We start from the raw sequence: 21766 nt of genomic DNA on the forward strand, positions 1-21766 counted from the left end.
AGGCATGTGGGATCTTAGTTCCCCAACCAGGGGCTGAACCTGTATTGCCTGCATTGCAGGGTGGATTCTTACCCACTGGACGACCAGGGAAGTCCCCGTACTTCACCTTTATAATGCACTGTTCTGTAGCAATACTAGAATCGAGTTGCTTCTAGGACTGTGAAGATCATACCATCATTATCACCACCACCGTTACCCCGAGTACCATATAGCCACATGGCAGGATGCTGCTGATTCAGAAAGGCTAAAATATCTTAAACAAAATATCTTTGGAAATAAACAAGCTCCAAACAGTTACACCAAACGAAGCAAAATATAAAACAACAAACACATACACAGATCACTTGAAAGTCTCAAATAGAGAAAATTTGCAGTTCTTCTCAGAGGCAAGAAGTTTCATTTCTTTGGGGATTTCCAAAACTTTTGAGTGCATAGGTCATTCAATTTGTTTGAACTTAACTGTGTTATATATTTTTTTTCCTTGTTAATTCTAACATGTTAGGAAATCTACCCTGCCTAGTAATTTCTATTTTACTTCATATCTTACTTTTTGGTTTAATAGCATTCATGTTTTCTTATCTTTTATAGTTTACCCAGGCCTGATCTAAAAGTATCTAAATAATAATTTATAAAAACCAAATAGTGAAAGGCTGACCACAACCAGTTTTATATGTTAAAGATAGTTTTTAAAACCACATTAATAAGGCTAAAGTAAAACACTTAAAGAAAGTATTTGCCCAAATGTGAAAGGTAAAATATTTTTTGTAGAGTAGTTAAGATAGTGCTCTCAAACCTCCATATATTTTTTTCTCTTGAATGAGATATTACACTGAGACTGAAATAGACTGCTGCTGCTGCTGCTAAGTCACTTCAGTCGTGTCCAACTCTGTGCGACCCCATAGACGGCAGCCCACCAGGCTCCCCCGTCCCTGGGATTCTCCAGGCAAGAACACTGGAGTGGGTTGCCATTTCCTTCTCCAATGCATGAAAGTGAAAAGTGAAAGTGAAGTCGCTAAGTCGTGCCCAGCTCTTAGCTACTGCATGGACTGCAGCCTACCAGGCTCCTCCATCCATGGGATTTTCCAGGCAAGAGTACTGGAGTGGGGTGCCATTGCCTTCTCCATGAAATAGACTATTAGTACCCAAATTAGTTTCAATGTTTTTTTCTAGCATTGTTTTGAACCAGTCATTTCTGTTTTCTTGATAGGCTTTTTATTTTATCCTTGTCCTCTTTAGTACTTTCTTTAGGTTAGTTTAAACTGCCAATGTACCTAGGTCTAAATATTTAGAGATTCTTTTTCATAAGTCTAGTAAATTTCTCCCTCCCTGGAATAATTCTTTTCTGTATATGACTTACTTATTTAAAAGACTGCAAATAAATTCACAGTTTCTTATAAAATGGAGTGTTAATTCAATACCTATATTGACAAATAAGCTGAAATGCCTCTCATCTAAAAATACAAACATTCATGCAATTTGATAACCTTCTAGCTACTGAGTTATTTATCTTATTCCTCTGCATCAGACTTCTTGAAAGAATGATCTCCAAGTGCTCTTTCTTCATTGTTACCTCCCCTTCACTTCTTAATCCACTAATTGGTCTTTTACTCGTTACTCTACTTCATGTTTTTCTTGGGTCCATGTTGACTGTCTTGTTGCCTAATCAAAGTGGTCATGTTTCATACCTTATCTTCCATTGACTTTTCAAGAGCATTTACTGCCTTTGAATAGTCTCCTTCTGGAAACATTTCTCTCCTTTAACTTCAGTACCAACCAGTTAATTCGTTCAACAAGTATTTATTGAGCATTCACTATGTAGAGTTCTTGTTAGGCATTAGCGATCTCGAGATGAGCAAGATGGACATGGTGCTTGGCCTCACTAGACTGTAGTCTCGAGGTACAATGTCCTCCTCTTCTCCTCCTCTGCCTAACCCTTGACTGTGCCCTGGGATTCCACTGGAGGTCTAGACCTAGGCCTTCTGATATTCTCTATCCGTGATCCTTTCTACTTCCATGGCTTCAACCACTCTGGTATGCCAATTATTTTTAAACTTTCATCTCTAACTGCAAGCGTTTTCTGAACTGCAGGGCTGTATTTTTGAATGCCAGCTGGATATCTTCTCTGCAGGTCAGAAGACACTTCAAAACTCATGTCCAAAACTGGAAACAAAACAATAGAGGGGGAAAACAAAAGAGTGTAGAATCAAACAGATCTGGGATGCAGCTGTAGCTCTCAGCAGAGTATACCATGAGCAAGAATGTTAATGACCGTCCTTGCATTTTAGTTTTTGTGTTTTTGAAATGGAGATAATCGTGAAGGATTGTGAACATTAAGTGAAATATTATATGTGGATAATCTGGTGTAGCGTGTCATATGAGAGATGCAAGGCTGTGCCCTTTCTTTCTCCTTTTCATGATGGCCAAATCTCCTGAAATCTTCTCTTTGAACCTACTTCCTGTCTTGCAATTTACTCTTAAGGGAAAACAACAACAACAATAATTAATTTAAAACTAATACAGTAGATTAGGTGAGGGCTTCCCTGGTGGCTCAGTGGTAAAGAATCTGCCTGCATTGCAGGAGCTGCAGGAGACCAGGTTCAATTCCTGGTTCAGGAAGATCCCCTGGAGGAGGGCATGTCAACCCACTCCAGTATTCTTGCCTGGAGAATCCCATGGACAGAGGAGCCTGGCAGGCTACAGTCCATAGGGACATGACTGAAGCAACTTAGCAGGCATGCACATTAGATTAGTGGAATAAATTGAGATTTCAGATAAAACCCACACATCTATGATAATTTGACAAGCAAATAGTATCTCCCACAAATGGTATCAGGACAACTGGATATCCATATGCAAAAGAAGGACCTGTACTTCACATTATGTACAAAATTAATTTAAAATGCATCATTGACCTAAATATAAGTATTAAAACTAAAACTCTCAGAAGAAAACACAGGGGAAAATATTCATGACCTTGAATTCTTAGACATTAAAAGCATGAGCAATAAAAGAAAAAAATAGGAAAATGGACTTCATCAAAATTAAAAACTATTTGGACCAAAGAACGTTATCAAGAAAGTGAAGACAACCAGAATAAGAGAAAATATTTCAAAATCATTTATCTATTAAGGGCCTAGGATAAAAACTACATAAAGAACTCTTCTAACTTAGCAACAGAAGACCAAAAAAAATCTGATATTAATAACAGATGGGCAAAGGACTTGAATAGACATTTCCCTGAAGAAGATGAATAAATGGCCAAGGTTTATGTGCGTGTGCTCAGTCTCTTCAGTGGCATCTGACTCTTTGTGACCCCATGGACTGTAGTCCACCAGGCTCCTGTGTCCATGGGATTTTCCAGGCAAGAATACTGGAGTGGGTTGCCATGCTGTCCTCCAGGGGATCTTCCCCACCCAGGGATCGAACCCATGTCTCCTGCGTCTCTTGCATTGCAGGTAGATTCTTTACTGCTGAGTCACCAGGGAAGCCCCAAATGGCCAATACGCACATGCAAATATGCTTAACGTTGTTAGTTATTAGGAAAATGCAAACCAAAACCACAATGAGATACCACTTGATGCCTACTGATGATTCTGAAAAAATAAGTAAAAGTGTTGGTGAGGATGTAGAGAAGTTGAAACTTTTGTGCATTGCTGATAGGGATGTAAAATGGTAGAAAACAGTTTGCTGGCTCTTCAAAAAGTTAAACATAGAATTACTCAATGACTTTGCAATTCCATTCCCAGGTGTATACCCAAAAGAATGAAAAGCAAGTGTTCAAAAAACAAAAATGTGTACACACATGTTCATAGCAGAATTATTCACAACAGCTAAAAGGTGCAAACAGCCAAATGTCCATCAGTCGATAAAAGGGTAAACAATTTTTGCATATATGCATATAATGGAATGTTATTCAGCCACAAAGAAGAATGAATTACTGATACCTGCCTCAACATAAATGAATCTTGAAAATGTTAAGTGAAAGATGCCAAACAGAAAAGGGCAGAAATTGGAAGGATCCTTTTCTATGAAATATCCAGAATAGGCAAATCCATCGAGACAGAAAGTAGATTAGACAGATGTCAGGATTAGGAAGGGAGTTCAATGAGTATGAGGTTTCTTTTTCAGATAATGAGAATGTTCTGGAACTAGATAGTGGTGATGGTTACACATGGCTGTGAATGTAATAAGTGCCACTGAATTGTACACTTTAAGTTGTTAAAATGGTGAGTTTTGTGTTACATGAATTATACCTCAGTTTTTTAAAAAGTGAATTATAATAAGCCTGCAAGGAGCTGTGCTAACAGAAAAGGTTGAATAGTCTAAAATATTATAACTGTCTTAAATCCATCAGAGAGATGAAATCAGAGGGCAGCCAACCAGCCTGAAAGGTAAACAGTGCCTCCAAGCACAGATAGGATACCAGCACTGGCTCACTTATGGCAGAGCGCAGGAGAAAGATGGGGCCACTGTACAAACAGATAGGAATTCAGCTAAGATTTTAATAAATTGTAAAAGCCTGGGCAGAGACTAGGAACTCTGGGGGCCACAAATGCAAGAAGAGTTTGCACCTGCTTGCTGACGCTTCTGTTGACCTCCATTTGGGTGCTTATGGCAAAGACTGGTTGTGGGAACAGAGTGTAGAGAAATCTGTTTTGGGGGTGGGGGCTCAGAGGAGGGACTGGCTGCCGCTGCCAGAAAAGCATGAACAACCATCTGGGCCTTGATCCCTTAAAGAACAAAAGTTTTAAACTGCTGAGGAAGGACAGCAAGTCCTGTTTCCCCTTCATCCCCATCTCAGGCAAAGGTGAAGACCTACTTCAGCTGGGGGGAAAAAGAAAGAATAAAAGAACTCTCAACCCCGCTGGGAGTGGCAGCAAACTGCCTTGGGCTCAGATCATTAGAGGTTGCCTTCCACTGGGGAAAGGGTAGGATCACTGAGAAAGCCCCACCTCAAGACTGAGGTTGGATCACAGAGAAGCCTCCCTCAGCCCTCCCCGCAGGGTGAGCAAGTGCTGTGTAAGAAGGGCCAGCAGTCTGCCTCTGAGGGAGGGGCACACAAATCAAGTCTGCAGTTGAGGGTGGGGGCTTCCCTCCTGGTACAGTGGTTAAGACTTGGTGCTCCCAATGCAGGGGGCGCAGGTTCAATCCCTGGTCAGGGAACTAAGATCTCACATGCGGCGTGGTGTGACCAAACTAATAATGATAAAGTTGAGGGTATTAAGGGAAAACCCTGCGGGGGTGCAGCTCCTTAACATAACCCAAGAGAAATGTGAAGGTGATGGTGCACTGAAAGTAACTTTAACAAAAATTCCAGTCTCAGCTCAACTCCTGATGTGACTGATTCCGCTGTTGCCACCAGTGGCCGGGAAGAACAAGCAATGTGCCCATTTCTAGACATAAACATTTTTTACCTTAGTCTCTACAGTCTTACACAGGAAGTCTGACAGTCAATAAAAAAATTATGGGACATCCACAGGAACAAGAAAAATGCACGCCACTGTCAGAAGTCAATAAGGGTCTATTCAAGAGTTGACTCACACATGACTTAAGATATTGAAACCATCAGAAGAGGAGTTTTTAGGAACTGTGTTAATGGCTGAAGTAAAAATGTTTATATAATGCATGTACAGGTGAGGAATTTTAGCAGAGAGATGGAAATTATGAAAAGGAGTCAAATGGAATGCTAGAAATAAAAATAAATATTACAAAGATGAAGAGTGTCTTGAGCAGGTACATCAGAAGACTCAACAAACATAGCTAAGGAAAGAATCAGTGAACTTGAATAGGAGTTACCCAAACTGCACTACAAAAAGAAAAAGAGTAGGCGAGAGGAAAAACAACCTGGTAGCGATGGGATAATATCCATATGGATGAAGATACATGTAACTAGAATCTCTGATCCAAAAGAGACAGAACAGGGCAGAAGAAGCATTTGAAGACATAAAGGCCAGTTATTTTCCAAAAATATATAAAGACATCACACCACAGATCCAAGAAGTTCTGAAAATTGCAAGAAGTATGAATAACAATGACAATAAAGGAGTCAAATTACTGAAAATCAAAGAAAAGAGAAAATCTTGAAGGTAACCAGAGATGGGGGAAAATATTACAAACAGAAAAACAAAAATGAGAATTACAGAATTCTTATCAGAACCTGCAGGTAGATAAGATAGTGGGGGAACATCTTTAAAGTACTGAAAGGAAAAAAAAAAACCTAGAATTCTGTAGCTGGAGTATATGTTTTTATACACAAAACCCAAGAGAATTCATTACAAACAGACTTTCACTGCAGGAAATGTTAAAGGAATTTCTGGAGAAGGCAATGGCATCCCACTCCAGTACTCCTGCCTGGAAAATCCCACGGGCGGAGGAGCCTGGAAGGCTACAGTCCATGGGGTCGCTGAGGGTCAGACATCACTGAGCGACTTCACTTTCACTTTTCACTTTCGTGCATTGGAGAAGGAAATGGCAACCCACTCCAGTGTTCTTGCCTGGAGAATCCCAGGGACGGGGGAGCCTGGTGGGCTGCCGTCTGTGGGGTTGCACAGAGTCGGACACGACTGAAGCGACTTAGCAGCAGCAGCAGCAGAATGAAGGAAAATATAAAAGACTTTTTACCCCTTATTTTTAATTACTCTGAAAGATAATAGGCTGTTTAAGCAAAAATAGTATTGATGTGTTACTGGTTTATTTCATATTTGAAAGTGAAATGTATGACAGTAATACAAAGATCAGGAAAGAGGAATTAGGACTCTACTGTTGTAACTTCTGTAGTTCTTACATGTGAAGCAGTATAATATCCTTTGAAAGCTGACTGACTAAAGATGTATATCTAAGAACAACCACTAAATTTTTAAAGAATAAACAAGTTAATAGCAGAGATAAGAAATTGTAAAAATAATCCAATACCAAAAAAAAAAAGTAAAATATCTCACTGTTTAAAATATCATTTACATGTTGAAGTGATGTATCCAAACTGAGAACCTAAACATACTGGGTTTTGAAGTATGACACATATCTGCATGAGTGCTTAGTCGCTCAGTTGTGTCCAACTCTTTGTGATGCCATAGACTGTAGTCTGCCAGGCTCCTCTGTCTGTGGAATTCTCCAGGCAAAAATACCGGAGTGGGTAGCATTCCCTTCTCCAAGGAATCTTCTTAATTCAGGGATCGAAGTCACGTCTCCTGCACCGCAAGCAGATTCTTTACCATCTGAGCCACAAGAGAAGCCCCTATATGTATATACAGATATGCATGTACATATATACACACATTCCAAAGGTGGGGAGAAAAAGACAAAGGAGAAAAGGAACAAAAAATATATGGAACAAATAGAAACAAGGGATATGGTACATTTTAAAAAATAATCTGGTTTTTATGACATGGTTTTTTTTTTTTTTTACCACTTACAAAATTATTCTTTATCAGTATTATAGTAATTGGGAAACAGCCTTGTTTGATGGGATAAATATAGTTCAACCTTGTGAAGATGGTTCATTCTCCCCAAATGATCTGTAGCGTCATGTTATTCCAATAAAAATCCTAACAGGGTTATCGTCCAATTAAATAAATTAAAAAAATATCCTAACAGGGGACTTCCCTGGCGGTCCAGTAGCGAGGACTCTGTGCCGGGGGCCTGAGTTTTGATCTTGGTCGGGGTGGATCTCACCTGATGCAACTGAGAATTTGCATGCTGCAAAAGGAGGAGGAGGAGAAGGGGACGACAGAGGATGAGCTGGTTGGATGGCCTCACTGACTCGATGGACGTGAATTTGAGTAAGCTCTGGGAGTTGGTGATGGACACAGAAGCCTGGTGTACTGCAGTCCATGGGGTCGCAAAGAGCTGGACACCCCTGAGTGACTGAACTGAACTGAGCAAAAGATCTCAAGTGCCACAGCTGAGACCCAGAGCAGCCCAATAAATATGTTTTAAAGTCCTGTCAGACTTTTTGTAGATATAAACAAGCTGATGCTAAAGTTTACATGGATGAGATTAGAATAGTTTAAAAAAAAAGTTGAGAAAAATAAACAAAGGAGGTGGCGGGCCACACTACCTGATTTCAAAACTAGCTATGAAGTTGGAGTAATCAACACAGTGCATTATAAGTGCATAGACAGACACAGAGATCACTGGAACAGAATAGAAAGTTCAGAAACAGACTCACTGAATTTGACCAGTTGATTATTAATAACAGTGCAAAATCTATTTGATGGCTCAAGGGTAGGCTTTTCAACAAATCGTCCTGGAACAATTAAAGACCCATATCAAAAAAAGGTCATTGACCCACACTTCATGCCACATATAAAAAATTGACTCCAAATGAACCATACATGTCAGTATAAAAGCTAAAATTGATTTGTGATGCCTTTTAAAATCATGTATGTTATTTACACATACATATACACAACACTGTGTTTCTGGGTCATTTGTTCTCTGAGGTTTTCAAGATTTTTAAAAATTACTTTTATGTATTTATGTATAGTTTCGCTGCGCCGCGCAGCATAGAAGATGGTTCCCCAAACAGGGATCACACCCGGGCCTCCGCAGTGAAAGCACCAAATCCTAACCAGGCCACCCGAGAACTCCCTCTGTGGTTTTCGTATATAACTTCTATAGTAATGTCACCCTGAAACAACAGTGATCATTTTATCAATATGATTTAAAGTGGAGTAAGACTATTTCTCTCTCATTATGCTTTTTCTTTTTTACTCAAAGAGTCTGTGCAGTCCAACTCGGCCTTCTTCACTAGTCACCCGAAAGTCCTCTCATTAATGTCATCAGTGACCTATTTACCACGCCTGTCTTTATCTACCAGGCTTCTGTGTGACATCTGACGTACTCTTACCCTCCAGTTCACCCAAAGTGTGTGTATAACATTTTATTGGTCAGCTTGGACTGCCATAACAGAACACCACAGACTGAGTGACTTAACAGCAGTTTGTTTTCTCATAGTTCTGGAGGCTGGAAGTCCCAAGATGAGGATGCCAGTGTGGTCAGGTTTGCTGAGGGAGGGTGTTCTTCCTGGCTTGCAGACAGTCAGCTTCCTGCTGCGTCTTCATATGGTAGAGAGAGAGCTCTGGTGTTTCTTCCTCTTTGTATGGGGGCACCAGTTCTTTGGGATGAGAAGTGGTGCACTCTTATAACCTCATTTAACTTTAATCCCTCCTTTAAGGCCTATCTGCAGTATATTCTTGCCTGGAGAATCCCACAGACAGAGGAGCCTGGTGGGCTACAGTCCATGGGGCTGCAACGAGTCGGACACAACTGAGCGACTAACACTTTCACTTTTCACTATTTTTGCATCTCTAGTTCTTGATACATAATAGGCACCCAGTAAACATTTTAAATGGATGACACTTCTGTTCCCCTGTCTTAGGTAACTACCATGAATCTATTTCCTAGATCATACATTTTGGTTATTTTTCACTTTCTCTTTTATCCTTGACATTCAACTATATCCAAAGTACTAAGACTTTTATCTTCTAAAGTTCTCTCAAATTCATCCCTTCTCTAGCTCCAGGGCTATATCTTACCCTTCCTCACCTTTCAGATTATTTTAATTGCCTCTCAATGGGATCACCATTTCCAGAATTTCTCCCATCCAACCCTTTATTTTGCTGCTAGATTGACCTTTCTAAAATGCCAGTCTGATCATATCAGTTCCTTTTAATATCTCCCTAGAGCTTAAGACTAGTATCTAAATGTCTGAGCCTGGCAGAGTCCTTTGTGATTTGGGCCGTGCCTACCTTATTATCCTCATTTTCCATTACTTCCCAAGGTATTATGCTCAAGCCTTACTAGTCAACTTCCAGTTTTATAGATACGTGATCCTTTTTCATGCCTTTATAAGTATCCGTCATTCTTGGAATGCCTTTTCCAAATTCTACATATGATCATTTTTTTAGGTGCTTTGTTTAACAATTCTCAAATTGTTTAAACAATTTAACTAAGGGAAGTTTCTGACCTCTTCCAGGTAGAATTAACTACTCCATCTTTGGTCTTCCTTTGCAGTTTGTACAAATCTGATTTTAATGTATTAAGTATGTGTTAGGTGATTCCCAGGTGGCTCAGTGGTAAAGAATCTACCTGCCAAGCCGGAGACGCATGTTCAGTCCCTGGGTCTGAAAGATCCCTTGGAGAAGGAAATAGCAACCCACTCCAGTATTCTTGCCTGGGAAATCCTATGGACAGAGGAGCCTGGTGGGCTATAGTCCATGGGATTGCAGAGTTGGACACGACTTAGCAACTAAACAACAACAATTATTTGTTATCACACCTGTCATCTGTACTGGACTATAAACTCTTTGAGATCAGAGGTCACATATAATTAATTTTATATTCTCAAAATCTAGTACATGGTAAGTGCTCAATAATTGTTTGTTGAATGAGTGAATGAAAAGATCAATCATAAAATTTAATGATAAAAGTGAATGTTTTATTTTAAAAACTGCTGTGTGCCAGGCCCTTGGTGCTGGAGTCAAAGGAGCATCGTGGCATGCAGGTTTCAATAAATGGCATTCTTTGAAAAAAATTCTGAAAACTAACTGATTACTGTGCAGAGAGAGAATGTTCCCTTGTTTTTCTTCTCTGTGTTATTCATCTCTCCTACTTCCTTATTTTAAACCTCTTCCTAGGAATTCCCTGGTGGTTAATTCCATGGTGGTTAATAACCACAAGTGTGGTTAAGACTCCACACTTTCAACACCAAGGGTCTGGTTTTGATCCCTAGTCAGGGAATTAAGATTCCCACAAAATATGAGGTGCAGCCAAAAAAAAAAACAAAAACAAAAGCCTTAAAAACCCCAAACAAAAAAACTCTTCCTGGGGACTTCCACGGTGGTCCAATGGTTAAGAATCTGCCTTGCAGTGCAGGAGACTGGGGTTCGATCCCTGGTTGGAGAACTAAGATTCCATATTCCCCCAGGGCAACTAAGCTCACCATAACTAAGACTCAGTGTAGCCAAATAAACAAATATTTAAAAAAATAAAAACTCTTCCTAGAACTATTCTCTGGTTGTTGCCAGTTTGATTGGGATCAATGGCCTAGAATAAGTTAAGAAAACCTGTGTATCTGGAATTGCAGGAGATGTTTTAATAAAAGTTTGTTTTTGGTCCTGATGATAAAACTTTTTAACTGGTCTCTTCTGTTCTCTTAAATTCATAATTATAAGTAATTCACTGAGCATCAGTGAACCAAGTCAGGAATAACAGTTTTTAAAGTGCTCAAAATAGCTTCTGCTGAGAGCTATGGATTACAGCCTAGCATTCCAGGGCTATTTATTGCTTTTTCCATCAGTACCTATTCAAAGAAGAGAGACAAAGTATGGATCAAGAAATCTGAGTTAAAAACTGTGGGGACTGAGACTATGCTGGTGGTCCTGTGGTTAAGAATCCACCTGCCAATGCAGAAGACACCGGTTTGATCTCTGGCCCTGGAAGGTTCCACGTGCCTCACGGCAACTAAACAGTTATGGTGCACAGGCTTAGTTGCCCCATGGCATGTGGGATCTTCCCAGACTAGGGATTGAACCTGTGTCCCCTGCATTCACAGGTGGATTCTTATCCACTGTGCTACCAGAGAAGTCCCCTACCTGAAATCTTGCCTGGCTTCTCTGACCTCTTTTGACTCTTGGCAGCAGTGCCTGTCAGAACAGTTGCTGTTCCCCTGCTAGAATCACCTGGAACAGGTGAAAAGGGATGGTCCTTGTGATAGCACCCATGTCCGAAGCACCTCCTGTCTTAGTGGCCCCAGCGGTGACTTCCTATGGGTCACACCCTATGGACAAGGTGTTTGGCAAGGGTTTCAAAATTGTGCTATGACCTCAGGCAGCTTCATTCTCCTGGGACATTTTGAATAACTGGAAATCATATGGGTTACTGGAAGCAAACTGAATGTTCTGACCACAAGGTGTCTCTCTGATTGCAGAGTTGCCTCACTCACAGAGTTCTCCAACTGTCAGCAGCGCCTGCACGAAAGTGCTCTATTTTACTGACCGGTCACTTACACCCTTCATGGTTAATATACCAAAGAGGTGAGATTCTGAATCATTATTTCTTTAAAAAGGACAGGAAGGCAGAATCATTAGTTATTGCCCACCTAACCAGCTGCAAAGTGTAGCAGAGTAGTGAGAAGGGCACAGGAAATAGAGATTCGAGTTCCAGCTTCACCACTAACCTTCAGCATTACAAGGGACATGTCAGGATCTGCTATAGACACAATAATGCTTCCAGTCCTGATATACAAAGATGCTCCAAGTCAGGAATAACAGTTTTTAAAGTGCTCAAGATAGCTTCTGCTGAGAGCTATGGATTACAGCCTAGCATTCCAGGGCTATTTATTGCTTATTGACCTTTGTTGCTATTGGATGACTACAACTAATCTAAAGAGAATTCATGTTAAAAACCTTCAAACTTTTCAGTTAATATACTCCTTTCTAAGGTAGATGGCTTTGTAATAAAGATTTTTAATCTTTGGAACCAACTGCTGAGGAGAGGTGTTAAGATTTACCGTTCCTAAAGGGTCTGGGTTAGAGGGGAGCTTTCTGAAGTAAAGTGGTATAGTTTGAATTCTCCCAGCCTGGAGAAATGGAATTGCTGCAAAGAAGGAAATCAAGAGAACTTACACATATTGATAGTTTAACAAATTAGATTGCAGACACTTTGTGTCTTATTTCCAGAGTGAAACAGAAAAAAAAAAAAAGTGATTTGGCTTCTGTCAAAGCAGTAAATCTATTTTAAATCCTCAGATTGTCCCATTTGTAATGCTATTTACATTCCCTAATGGGGCTTCCCTGGTGGCTCAGATGGTAAAGAATTCACCTGCATTGCAGGAGACCCAGCTTTTATCCCTGGGTCGGGAAGATCCCCTGAAGAAGGGAATGGCTACCCATTCCAGTATTCTTGCCTGCAGAATTCTGCAGAGTCGGACACAACTGAGCGACTAACACACTTTACATTCCCTAACCGTGACTAACTCCCTAACTTCTGCTAATAGAATCATTTGAGTTACCAAGGCCAGTGACCTAATAAGGCCATGCTGTTTCTCCCAGCAGAGACTTTGACAGGGGCCTGGGTTTAAAACTAGCATCTTATCTTTTCAGCCCACTGATAAACAGTCTATTTTAGTGTTCTCTCCTCTTGTTGCAGGCTGGGGGAGGTAACACTGAAGGATTTTAAAGCGGCTATTGACCGGGAAGGAAATCATCGGTATCACTTCAAAGCACTGGATCCTGAGTTTGGCACTGTCAAGGAAGAGGTACAGAACCCACGGGGAGTCTGAGTGGTATTGCTGGTTGTTCTTGAACTCTACAGATTCCTACTTAAGATCTAGTACCCAGAAATACCAGAATTCCCTAACCAGGGAGTGGAGTTTCCCAGTGCCTCAAGCCAGTTGACTACTTTAGACCGAGAAGTTTCAGGGAATGGCCCAAGAAGTTGATAGCTTCATTAGTTCATGGACTTAATCACTCTGATGAAACTTAGAATTTTTATTTTAAAAAGGAAAAAGTTTTGGGGACTTCCCTGGCAGCCGAGTGGTTAAGACTCCGTGATTCCAATGCAGAGAGTGCAGGTTTGAGTCCTGGTTGGGAAACTAAGATCCCACATGCCCCGGGGTGTGGCCAGAAAATTTAAAAAAAAGGAAAAAGTTTTGTTAGGGAAAATAAAGAACCCACATTGAAGAAAAGCTTGGCTTTGGGGTCTTTTTTCTTTCTATAGCCAAACCTTAGAAAACTTTCTGCTTCCTGTGTAGAGCAAAATAAACAAACTGGCATGAATATATGAATTGGTATATTGTGGTGTTAGTTTCTCAGAAAATGAAAATGAGGAAACTGCAAAGTCATCTATGCTTATTCTCAGTCCTTGACTATTTTCTTAGCCTACACTTTATAGTACATCTGCCAGAAACATTTTTTTTTTAAGAGTTCTGTGGTCTCATTAGTGGTTACAGAATGAAAAAGATCGGAAAAGCCAATCTTTTATTTTGTAAAGATTTCCTGGACTTCCCTGGCAGTCCAGTTGTTAAGACTCCCTGCTTCTACTTCAAGGGCACAGGTTCAATCCCTGGTTGGGGAACTAAGATCCTGCATGCCACATGGCACAGCCACACACACACACACACACACACACACACACACACACACACAAAACAACCAAATTTCTTCACTGGACTGTTTTAATAACTTTGTTCTATTACCGACTTAGGAAATGAATAAATGAATGAAAAGGACTGCACACACACATGTTAAGATTAGCCTTTTTTCTGACCCTTTCTTTACAATGCCTGGGACCAAAATTTCCCCCCTTCTCTTTTATTTTTTTATTATTCTCCCCCTTCTCTTTTAAATGCTTATAGTACTGCTTTCTCCTGAGAAGCCTAAAGTGCTCTATGGTTAGTAATTTATTAAATCTTATAAATCTCTCTGAGCAAAGCAGTACTAGAGGGGTGCTTTTACCATTTCGTAGATGTGGAACTAAGGATATATAAATCATACATATATACACCATACAGTTGGCTCTTGAATAGTATGTGTTTGAACTGCATGGATCCACTTATATGCAGATGCTTTTCAATGAATACGTACTACAGTATTATATGATCAGCAGTTGGTTGAATCTGAGGATGCAGAACTGTGGATATGGAGGGCTGACTGTGAAGTTATATGTGGATTTTTGACTGCACAGGGCTGGGGCAGGGAAGGGGGTGGGTGTTGTCTCTGTGTTGTTCAAGGGTCACTACACACACACACATATTTTTTTACCAGTTGTAACTTTACGGACAAAACTAAAGGGATACAGGCTCTAACTCAAGACTTTCCTATACACTTTCTTATCCTTTATGTTTGGGATCTTTTTTTAATCAACCACAGATGTATAGCAGGCCTCCCTATCTTCTAATATTTTTTCATGGTGGCTTTTTTCTTTTTCTAGGTTTTCCACGATGATGATGCCATTCCTGGATGGGAAGGGAAAATTGTAGCCTGGGTAGAAGAAGACCATGGAGAAAATTAATGCTGAGTATTAGATTGGGGACTTGCAGAAGTTGGCACACCCTGGCTGCTTCACTCAGGAAAGAGGACTAAAACCAGAATACACAGGAAGTTTGTGCTGCCAAAACAGAAGCTTCTCCAAGTGTGACAGCCATAGGCCAGTCCTGTTTGTGTGCCTGGCATGTGTGGTACCTAAAATCTCTGTCCAAAAGTAGACCACAGGTTCTTCTGGAGTTCCTTGTCCGTGGGAACACACTGTTTTACTCTACTCTGCGGACAACAAACCGAAGGCCTTAACCAACGGGGATGGATGATCCCGCTCCTATGTGGGCATGGCTGCTATTATCTGGAACCCGGGAACTGGATGCATCACTCCTATGTGTTACAGTATTATTTTCATTTTAATTGGCCTCAGTGGTTGCAGCAATCAGGGTCCCAGCATTTGTACTCACAGACAAGGTGGAGGTACCAGCTTTTTTGCTTCTTTGCAGCTATTGCAAACCAAGAATAACTCAAAAGGTGGTACCAAAGATGAAAGCCCACTCTTCAGGAATTTTTTTGGACTGGACGTGGATGGTGCTGAATTGCTAATTGGATTGAAAAAGGGCTGTCCATATTGTGCTGTACTATGCTAAAACCATAATTAAGACCTTGGGCTGCCTCTTGCGTCTTAACTGATTCTGCAAATTGTCCTTTAGCCCACAGAAGGCGTATTTCATGTACTGCTTGTTTTTCTCTGTGGACTCTCTAACTTTAGAGCCATTTCCCCCCCTCTTCTAACTGATGAACTTTGTGTTTGAAAGGAATAAGGAGTGAAAATCTCCTTTCAAATCCAGGCGGGTATGGAAAGGTGCTGCTACCCTTATCTTCTTGACTTTCTTTCTCTCATGACTTGTCTTTAGCCCATGGCATCTCCTTTGCAGTCAAAAGGAAACAAATCATTACTTTCAGTGTTTGTGATTATAAGTACTGAGCATGAGTTACTGGTCTGCCCCTCTTTGATGTCAAGGCCAGAGTTATTTTCTATTATATATTTAGTCTAGGCTGATCCTTTAGGGCACAATAGAAACCATGGGGGCAAGAGTTGTGAATGGCAGGGTTGATTCTGGGTGAAAAAACCCTAGAATCCTTTCTCATGTGCAACACTGTCAAGTGTAGAAGCTAAGAGATAAACTTTCAGAGATTACTTAGTATCTTGAGTTTTCTCATTCATTCAACCAGATATATATATATATATATATATAGTCAGTATAAATATATACTATAAATATATATGTATATCTATATATCAGTCTCCAAAGCAGTCTGCCTGTGATCACCAATGTACACTGCCAAGCAGAAGAGTCAGACAGATCTGGGTTCTTGACCTGTCTGTCTCAAGTTCATCTCCCCTTTTCAGCCATTTCAACAGACTACTTGTTGGAGCTCTGACATGACATTTTGTTTTATATAGATGCGTCTTTTAAAAATAGTTCGTTTGGAGAATTCTTTTGTACTCGTTTGCTTTTCGTCCAAGAACCATGTCTATTTTTATAACTTGAGTGTGAGTTCTATATATTCTCACATTCTGTATACTGTATCCATTTTCTAGGGAACCCGGTAGCTTTTATACAGGCTCCTTTCTTCTTACCAGCCCTTGTGGTTTCAGAACAAGCTTTATTTTATTACAGGTATACTGATGACAACTCCTGTTCCAGTTCTACCAGCCATTTCAGTTGTGGAGTTAGTTTTACAGAACCTCTTTGATGGCTCCTTTAGCTGACAGAAGGAACTCAAAAGACACCTGGTTTACCTGGTTTCCTCCTACTGAAGAATGATTTCTCATCAGAAATGACTGGGACAATTTGGGAAAGTCAGTTAAAAGGAAGAATAATTCATTACAAAAGCAGACAGAAGAAAACAGTATATTTGCCTTTTTTTTTTCCTTTTCTGCCCCCCAGGAAGTCTGGAGAAAAAGTCCTCTCGTCACCAGTTTCTCTGCTGCATGAATTTGTGTTTTGCTGTAAGACAGCATGAGGGTTATCAGACTAAAATTTGTTATTGTATTTTCAGTACAATTTATCTTGACTGTTAAATCAGTTTTACTTGTCAGTATTCTTTCAGCAAACATTCTTCCCATTATGTAAATTTAAATTTTCAGAGGAAATTAAATCAGAGAAAATTTTCAGAGTCCTTTACCTTCTTTGTCTTTAATCTCTGTGTCCTTTGGAAAAGAAGCTCCGTGGCCTTGGTGCCTCCATAGAAAGCCTAAGTTGATTTCATAGCTCATTAACCTCAGAGGCCATGGGTAATAATGAAGCACCCCCATTACAGGATGGCACGCCAGTATGTTTTTGTAAAATGTGTTGGTAATCCTCATTCCAGTTTCTAAACAGGAGCCTATTCCAGGAGGAGTGTGCATTGATTCATTCTGGTTTGAACTGTCTCCTATCTGATATGTAGATCTTTTGACTTAAGAGTATTGCCCCCTGCTGGCATTTGTGTGGGACAGTCCATCCTGCTACTGACTAAAGAACTAGAAATGTTTAGCGCTCATGAAATAATCTCTAAACCCAATTTAAAAAATGACCCTGTCATAAAAACTAAGTTAATAAAAAGTTCAATTCCTTAAACAGTCTTCATTTAAAAACTGAAGCCTATTCTCACTCAGTTAACTAAAGTAGCTAGAATTGGAAAATTTTACAATTTCTACCTAAAGAATTTAGGTTAAATTTACTTGGTACTGAAATGGCAATCCTACCAACTGACCAACTTCTCAGCTCTTTTTGACCAGGATGGTTGTACATTAAGGAAGATATCTTTATGCCCTATATTCAATCGACCAGGACTCTTACTTACTTAAAACATTTAGGTCATAATTATAATTTTCATTTTCCCCATAAAATAAGCATTATGATTGCACACTTCTTCTATTGTCTGGATTTATGTAAGAGGGTATAGCTTGCTTAAAATATATATGTAAAGTTATATTTTCTTAGAAACATGGATGTTTGCAACCATTGCTTTCGAAGAGATTACTATCATGTATTGTTTTACCTTTTCATAAAGATTGTGTTATACCAGAGGCTTCTGATTATCAAAGTGATAACCAGTTTTAACTGCCTGTATGTACCAGATTTGTGAACTAGTTTTAAAAGAAAAAACTCAGAAACAAACTATGAATAAAATGGAGTTTGCAAACTAAATACCATTCATAATTTTCACTTGTGTTTATTACCAACTGAAATTAATCAAGAAAGCCATTCACATTTAGTGAAAGCAAATTTCCTCAAGTGATCTCCCTGGTAGCATGTTTACTCATTACTTGGGGAGTGGAGATAGGATTACTTTATTGCTGCAGATATCACTACTGGTATTTCTAGTCTAAGTGCAAAATAGGTTATACAATCAAAGAAGATTCATTTATTTAGCACTTCTTTTGACATTTTATGTAAATATGAAAACAAGTAAGAACCCAAGACTCTAAACAATCTCCAACGCAAAAGCAAAAAACACTGAGGCTTTCAGAAATCTATAAAAGAACCAGAACTTCCAAATTATTTTGAAAGCTGCTTTCCTAACACTTAGCCTTTATTTATTACTTTAAAGGTTTTATATATCTAAAGTTTTAGCCCTGGGTGCTTTCATTTGCTTTCCAATTACATTATTTTCAACTATTAATCACAAGCCATTTTAATTGGGTTACTCCATCGTTATGTTAAATATGTAAAGAACTTTCACTACCAACTAATTCCTCTTTACATTTCACCCATTCGATATCAGTAATATTCTACAAGTCTCAGAGGGCTTATTTGACAAACCTAATTATTCCCAGCTTACCTCTGAGGTAAACTAACCACTCCTGGACTGTTTCACCTGTGCCCTCCCATGATTTAGCTACATCTATCAAAAGTATATTCAAAATGTGAACTTGCTATGCACAGAAAAATGAAAAAAACAACGCTTAAGTAAGGCTACCTAAGTAACTGAACAACAAACTGAAGATCATCTAGTACAAAGGCTAACTTAAAGTAATTTAGATGCAGTTATTAAATTCAAACGGAGTGGAAATACTGTAAGGTATCTTAGCCAATTCAAAATTGTTAACATTTAATTTATACAGTATAAACCCTTTCACTAATCACAATTCTTCCATTATTTCTTCTAATTGCTATTCATAAATAGTTTTACATAATTGTTAACAATATAATTGCTCTACTTTTAATATTATTTCAAGTATGCCTTTCCATTTAATCTGGGAATTCTGTTTCTCAGTTGTACTCCCTGCATATCATTCTGTTAGACAGCTGTACTTGTTTAATCTTTCCTCATTTTTGGATAATTAGATTTTTCCAATTCTTTTTCTGTTATAAAGATAGTAAAAAAATTTTTTTTAACTTAAAGTTTCCAATTTAAGTAGGTATGAAATAGTGCCTTCTGGCTACCTTATTTTTCCAAACGTTTAATTACCTGCAAAGTTTAACATGTTTTCAAATGTTGGTTTTCTTATGTTCTTGATGTTCTCTGACCATCTGTATACTGGGGACTTAAACAGATATAAATACAGCACGCGTTTCCTTCTAGTCTAATGCCACCCTCAGCTCAGAAATGAGATTATTTTCCAATTACAGGATGATAAACCGGCAGTAGAAGTGTAACAGATGTAACTGGAAAGGATTCTACGGCAAATTAAAATCGGAAATCCGTTTTGTAAACTTTTTTTCTTCAGAGAAGATGCTTAATCCCGCTACAGCACTCTTGAATGTGGGGATACAGCTTCCATTCAGCTGCCCTTCACACCATTTGGCTGGAAAACCTATTCATCCCGTTTCCTGTTGGGCTACAAACCTGAACTTCAATCTTTGTCACCCAGTACAGCCTGCGCGGAGCGAGGCCCCAAACCTGGGGGCCACAGGGTATGCTGAGGCTGGGGGCGCGCCCGGCGAGCACAGATGCCCCTTCGGGCGGCCCTCCGCCGGAGCGCCTAGATCTGCCCCACGGCCGCAGGCTCCCGGTGCCCGGCTGGGCCGGGAGCCCCCTCCCATCCTTCCTCAGGACGGGGCCAGGCCCCCCAGCCCACCTCTGACCGCTTCACCTCCGGCGGTCCCGCTCTCGCCGCCTTTTTAGGCCCCTCCCTTTCGACCGCGCCGTCACGGCGCTCAGGTCCTGTCCCCCTGCCCCAGAGACACCTTCGCCACCGAGCCCACCACTTTCCACTCCTCCCCACGCCTAATCCTCCCAGATTCGGCCTGCTGGAACGCCCCTGTCCCTCGTCGTTCTATAGTAGCCGCCCCGACCAGCTCTGGGTCACTTTCAGCCTCTCATTTCCTGGAGAAAGACCGAACGTTCACCGCTTCTCTGGTCCGCGGAGCGGGTGGGGCAAGGCTTCGCACCCCGTTTTACGACAACTTGCGGCCGCGCGGCGCGGCTGACGGCAATGCCGCGCTGCTCTTGGAGAGGTCACTCCGGAGACGGCGTTGGTTTTGGGGTGTGGGGGCCGTGGCACTATGTGGCGCGTCTGTGCGCGACGGGCTCAGAATGCAGCCCCCCGGGCGGGATTCGGGGCTCGGTGGACGGCCTTTCGGGAGGAGCCGGGAGCTCCGTGCGTGACCCCGCAGGCTGGCTCGGCTCTGGCTCGCTGCAGCAGCAAGACCCCAGGGTATGGCAGGGTCCGGGCACTCTGCGGCTGGAGCCCAGTCTCTCGGGCCACACCGCGGAATCGCGTCTTGCTGCAGCTCTGGGGATCGCCTAGCCGCCGCTGGTATAGCCTACCCCCGCATCAGAAGGTAAGCCCCAGAACCTGTCCTTCTCGGGACCCCGTTGTCCTTCACGGCAGACTTGGCTTGGGATCCTTCCTTAGAGGCCTTGATGATCCTCCGTCTCCGCCCCTCTCCAGGTATACTCTGTCACTGCCCCTTCTCCATTACCCAGCTTTGCTCTAGCTCTTGAGCTTCCTTCTCCTGACCTGTTCCATTGAAGAAGGAGCTGCAGGCTTCCTTCTCCTGACCGGTTCCGTTCAAAGAGCGCCAAGCCTGGGGCGGTCTGTGGGATGTCTGCTGAGTACATGCTGTTAGAAACAGTGGAGCGGAAGGCCTGTCCTTCTGGTTGAGAGCTTCTGGTGTTAGGAAATCCTTTTATAAGCCCATTGCCCAATGTGTGAAGGGACTCAGACTCAGCGTTAAATTAGTCTGAATTGAACGAAGTGGTACACCAGATTGAGAGTTAGGTAGCTCTTGAAATTGAGTATTTCTCCCTTTTCTCCTCTAGGTTCCATTGCCTTCACTGTCCCCTACAATGCAGGCAGGCACCATAGCCCGCTGGGAAAAGAAGGAAGGAGAAAAAAATCAATGAGGGTGAACTAATTGCAGAGGTAAGTTGGAAATGAGTTAGAAGAGCCTATCTTAGCTAAATGGAGCATTAACTTTCCGAGTGGGTAATTGTCCCTTTTTCCTGGAGAATTCCGTGGACAGAGGAGCCTGGTGGGCTGCTGTCCATGGGGTCACAAAGAGTCAGACACGACTGAAGCGACTTAGCATGCATGCATGCATCCATTGGAGAAGGAAATGGCAACCCACTGCAGTATTCTTGCCTGGAGAATCCCAGGGATGGAGGAGCCTGGTGGGCTGCCATCTATGGGGTTGCACAGAGTTGGACAGGACTGAAGCGACTTAGCACGCATGCATTAAGAAACTTAGATGTTTTTTACAGTCTGATATGAGAGACTGGTTAGCCAAGTTAGCAGCAGCTAACCAAACTGATTTTTAGCCTGGGTGTTTTTAATAGTAATTCTTTCAAAC

The 21766-nt window shown here is 41.0% G+C and overlaps 2 protein-coding genes across 10 annotated transcripts in view; both read left to right on the forward strand.

The window, feature by feature from the left end:
- The window catches only part of DIXDC1 (DIX domain containing 1), a 79106-nt gene extending 60931 nt beyond the window's left edge, over nucleotides 1–18175 (forward strand). For 8 of the 9 annotated variants that reach the window (XM_061440279.1, XM_061440276.1, XM_061440277.1 and 5 more), the window contains 3 exons: nucleotides 11930–12035; nucleotides 13150–13258; nucleotides 14932–18175. In XM_061440279.1, coding sequence (XP_061296263.1) covers nucleotides 11930–12035; nucleotides 13150–13258; nucleotides 14932–15012 — 296 coding nt within the window. In that variant the 3' untranslated portion in view covers nucleotides 15013–18175. Of the gene's footprint in view, nucleotides 1–59; nucleotides 11850–11929; nucleotides 12036–13149; nucleotides 13259–14931 lie in introns of those variants that run through there. The other variant, XM_061440281.1, reaches the window with a different exon arrangement.
- Nucleotides 18176–20148: 1973 nt separating this feature from the next.
- DLAT (dihydrolipoamide S-acetyltransferase) overlaps nucleotides 20149–21766 on the forward strand; it is a 34330-nt gene continuing 32712 nt past the window's right edge. Inside the window, 3 exon segments of the mRNA XM_061440285.1 lie at nucleotides 20149–20755; nucleotides 21237–21308; nucleotides 21310–21339. Coding sequence (XP_061296269.1) covers nucleotides 20477–20755; nucleotides 21237–21308; nucleotides 21310–21339 — 381 coding nt within the window. The 5' untranslated portion in view covers nucleotides 20149–20476.

Source organism: Bos javanicus, chromosome 15 (assembly GCF_032452875.1).
Source record: "Bos javanicus breed banteng chromosome 15, ARS-OSU_banteng_1.0, whole genome shotgun sequence".
NCBI lineage: Eukaryota > Metazoa > Chordata > Mammalia > Artiodactyla > Bovidae > Bos > Bos javanicus.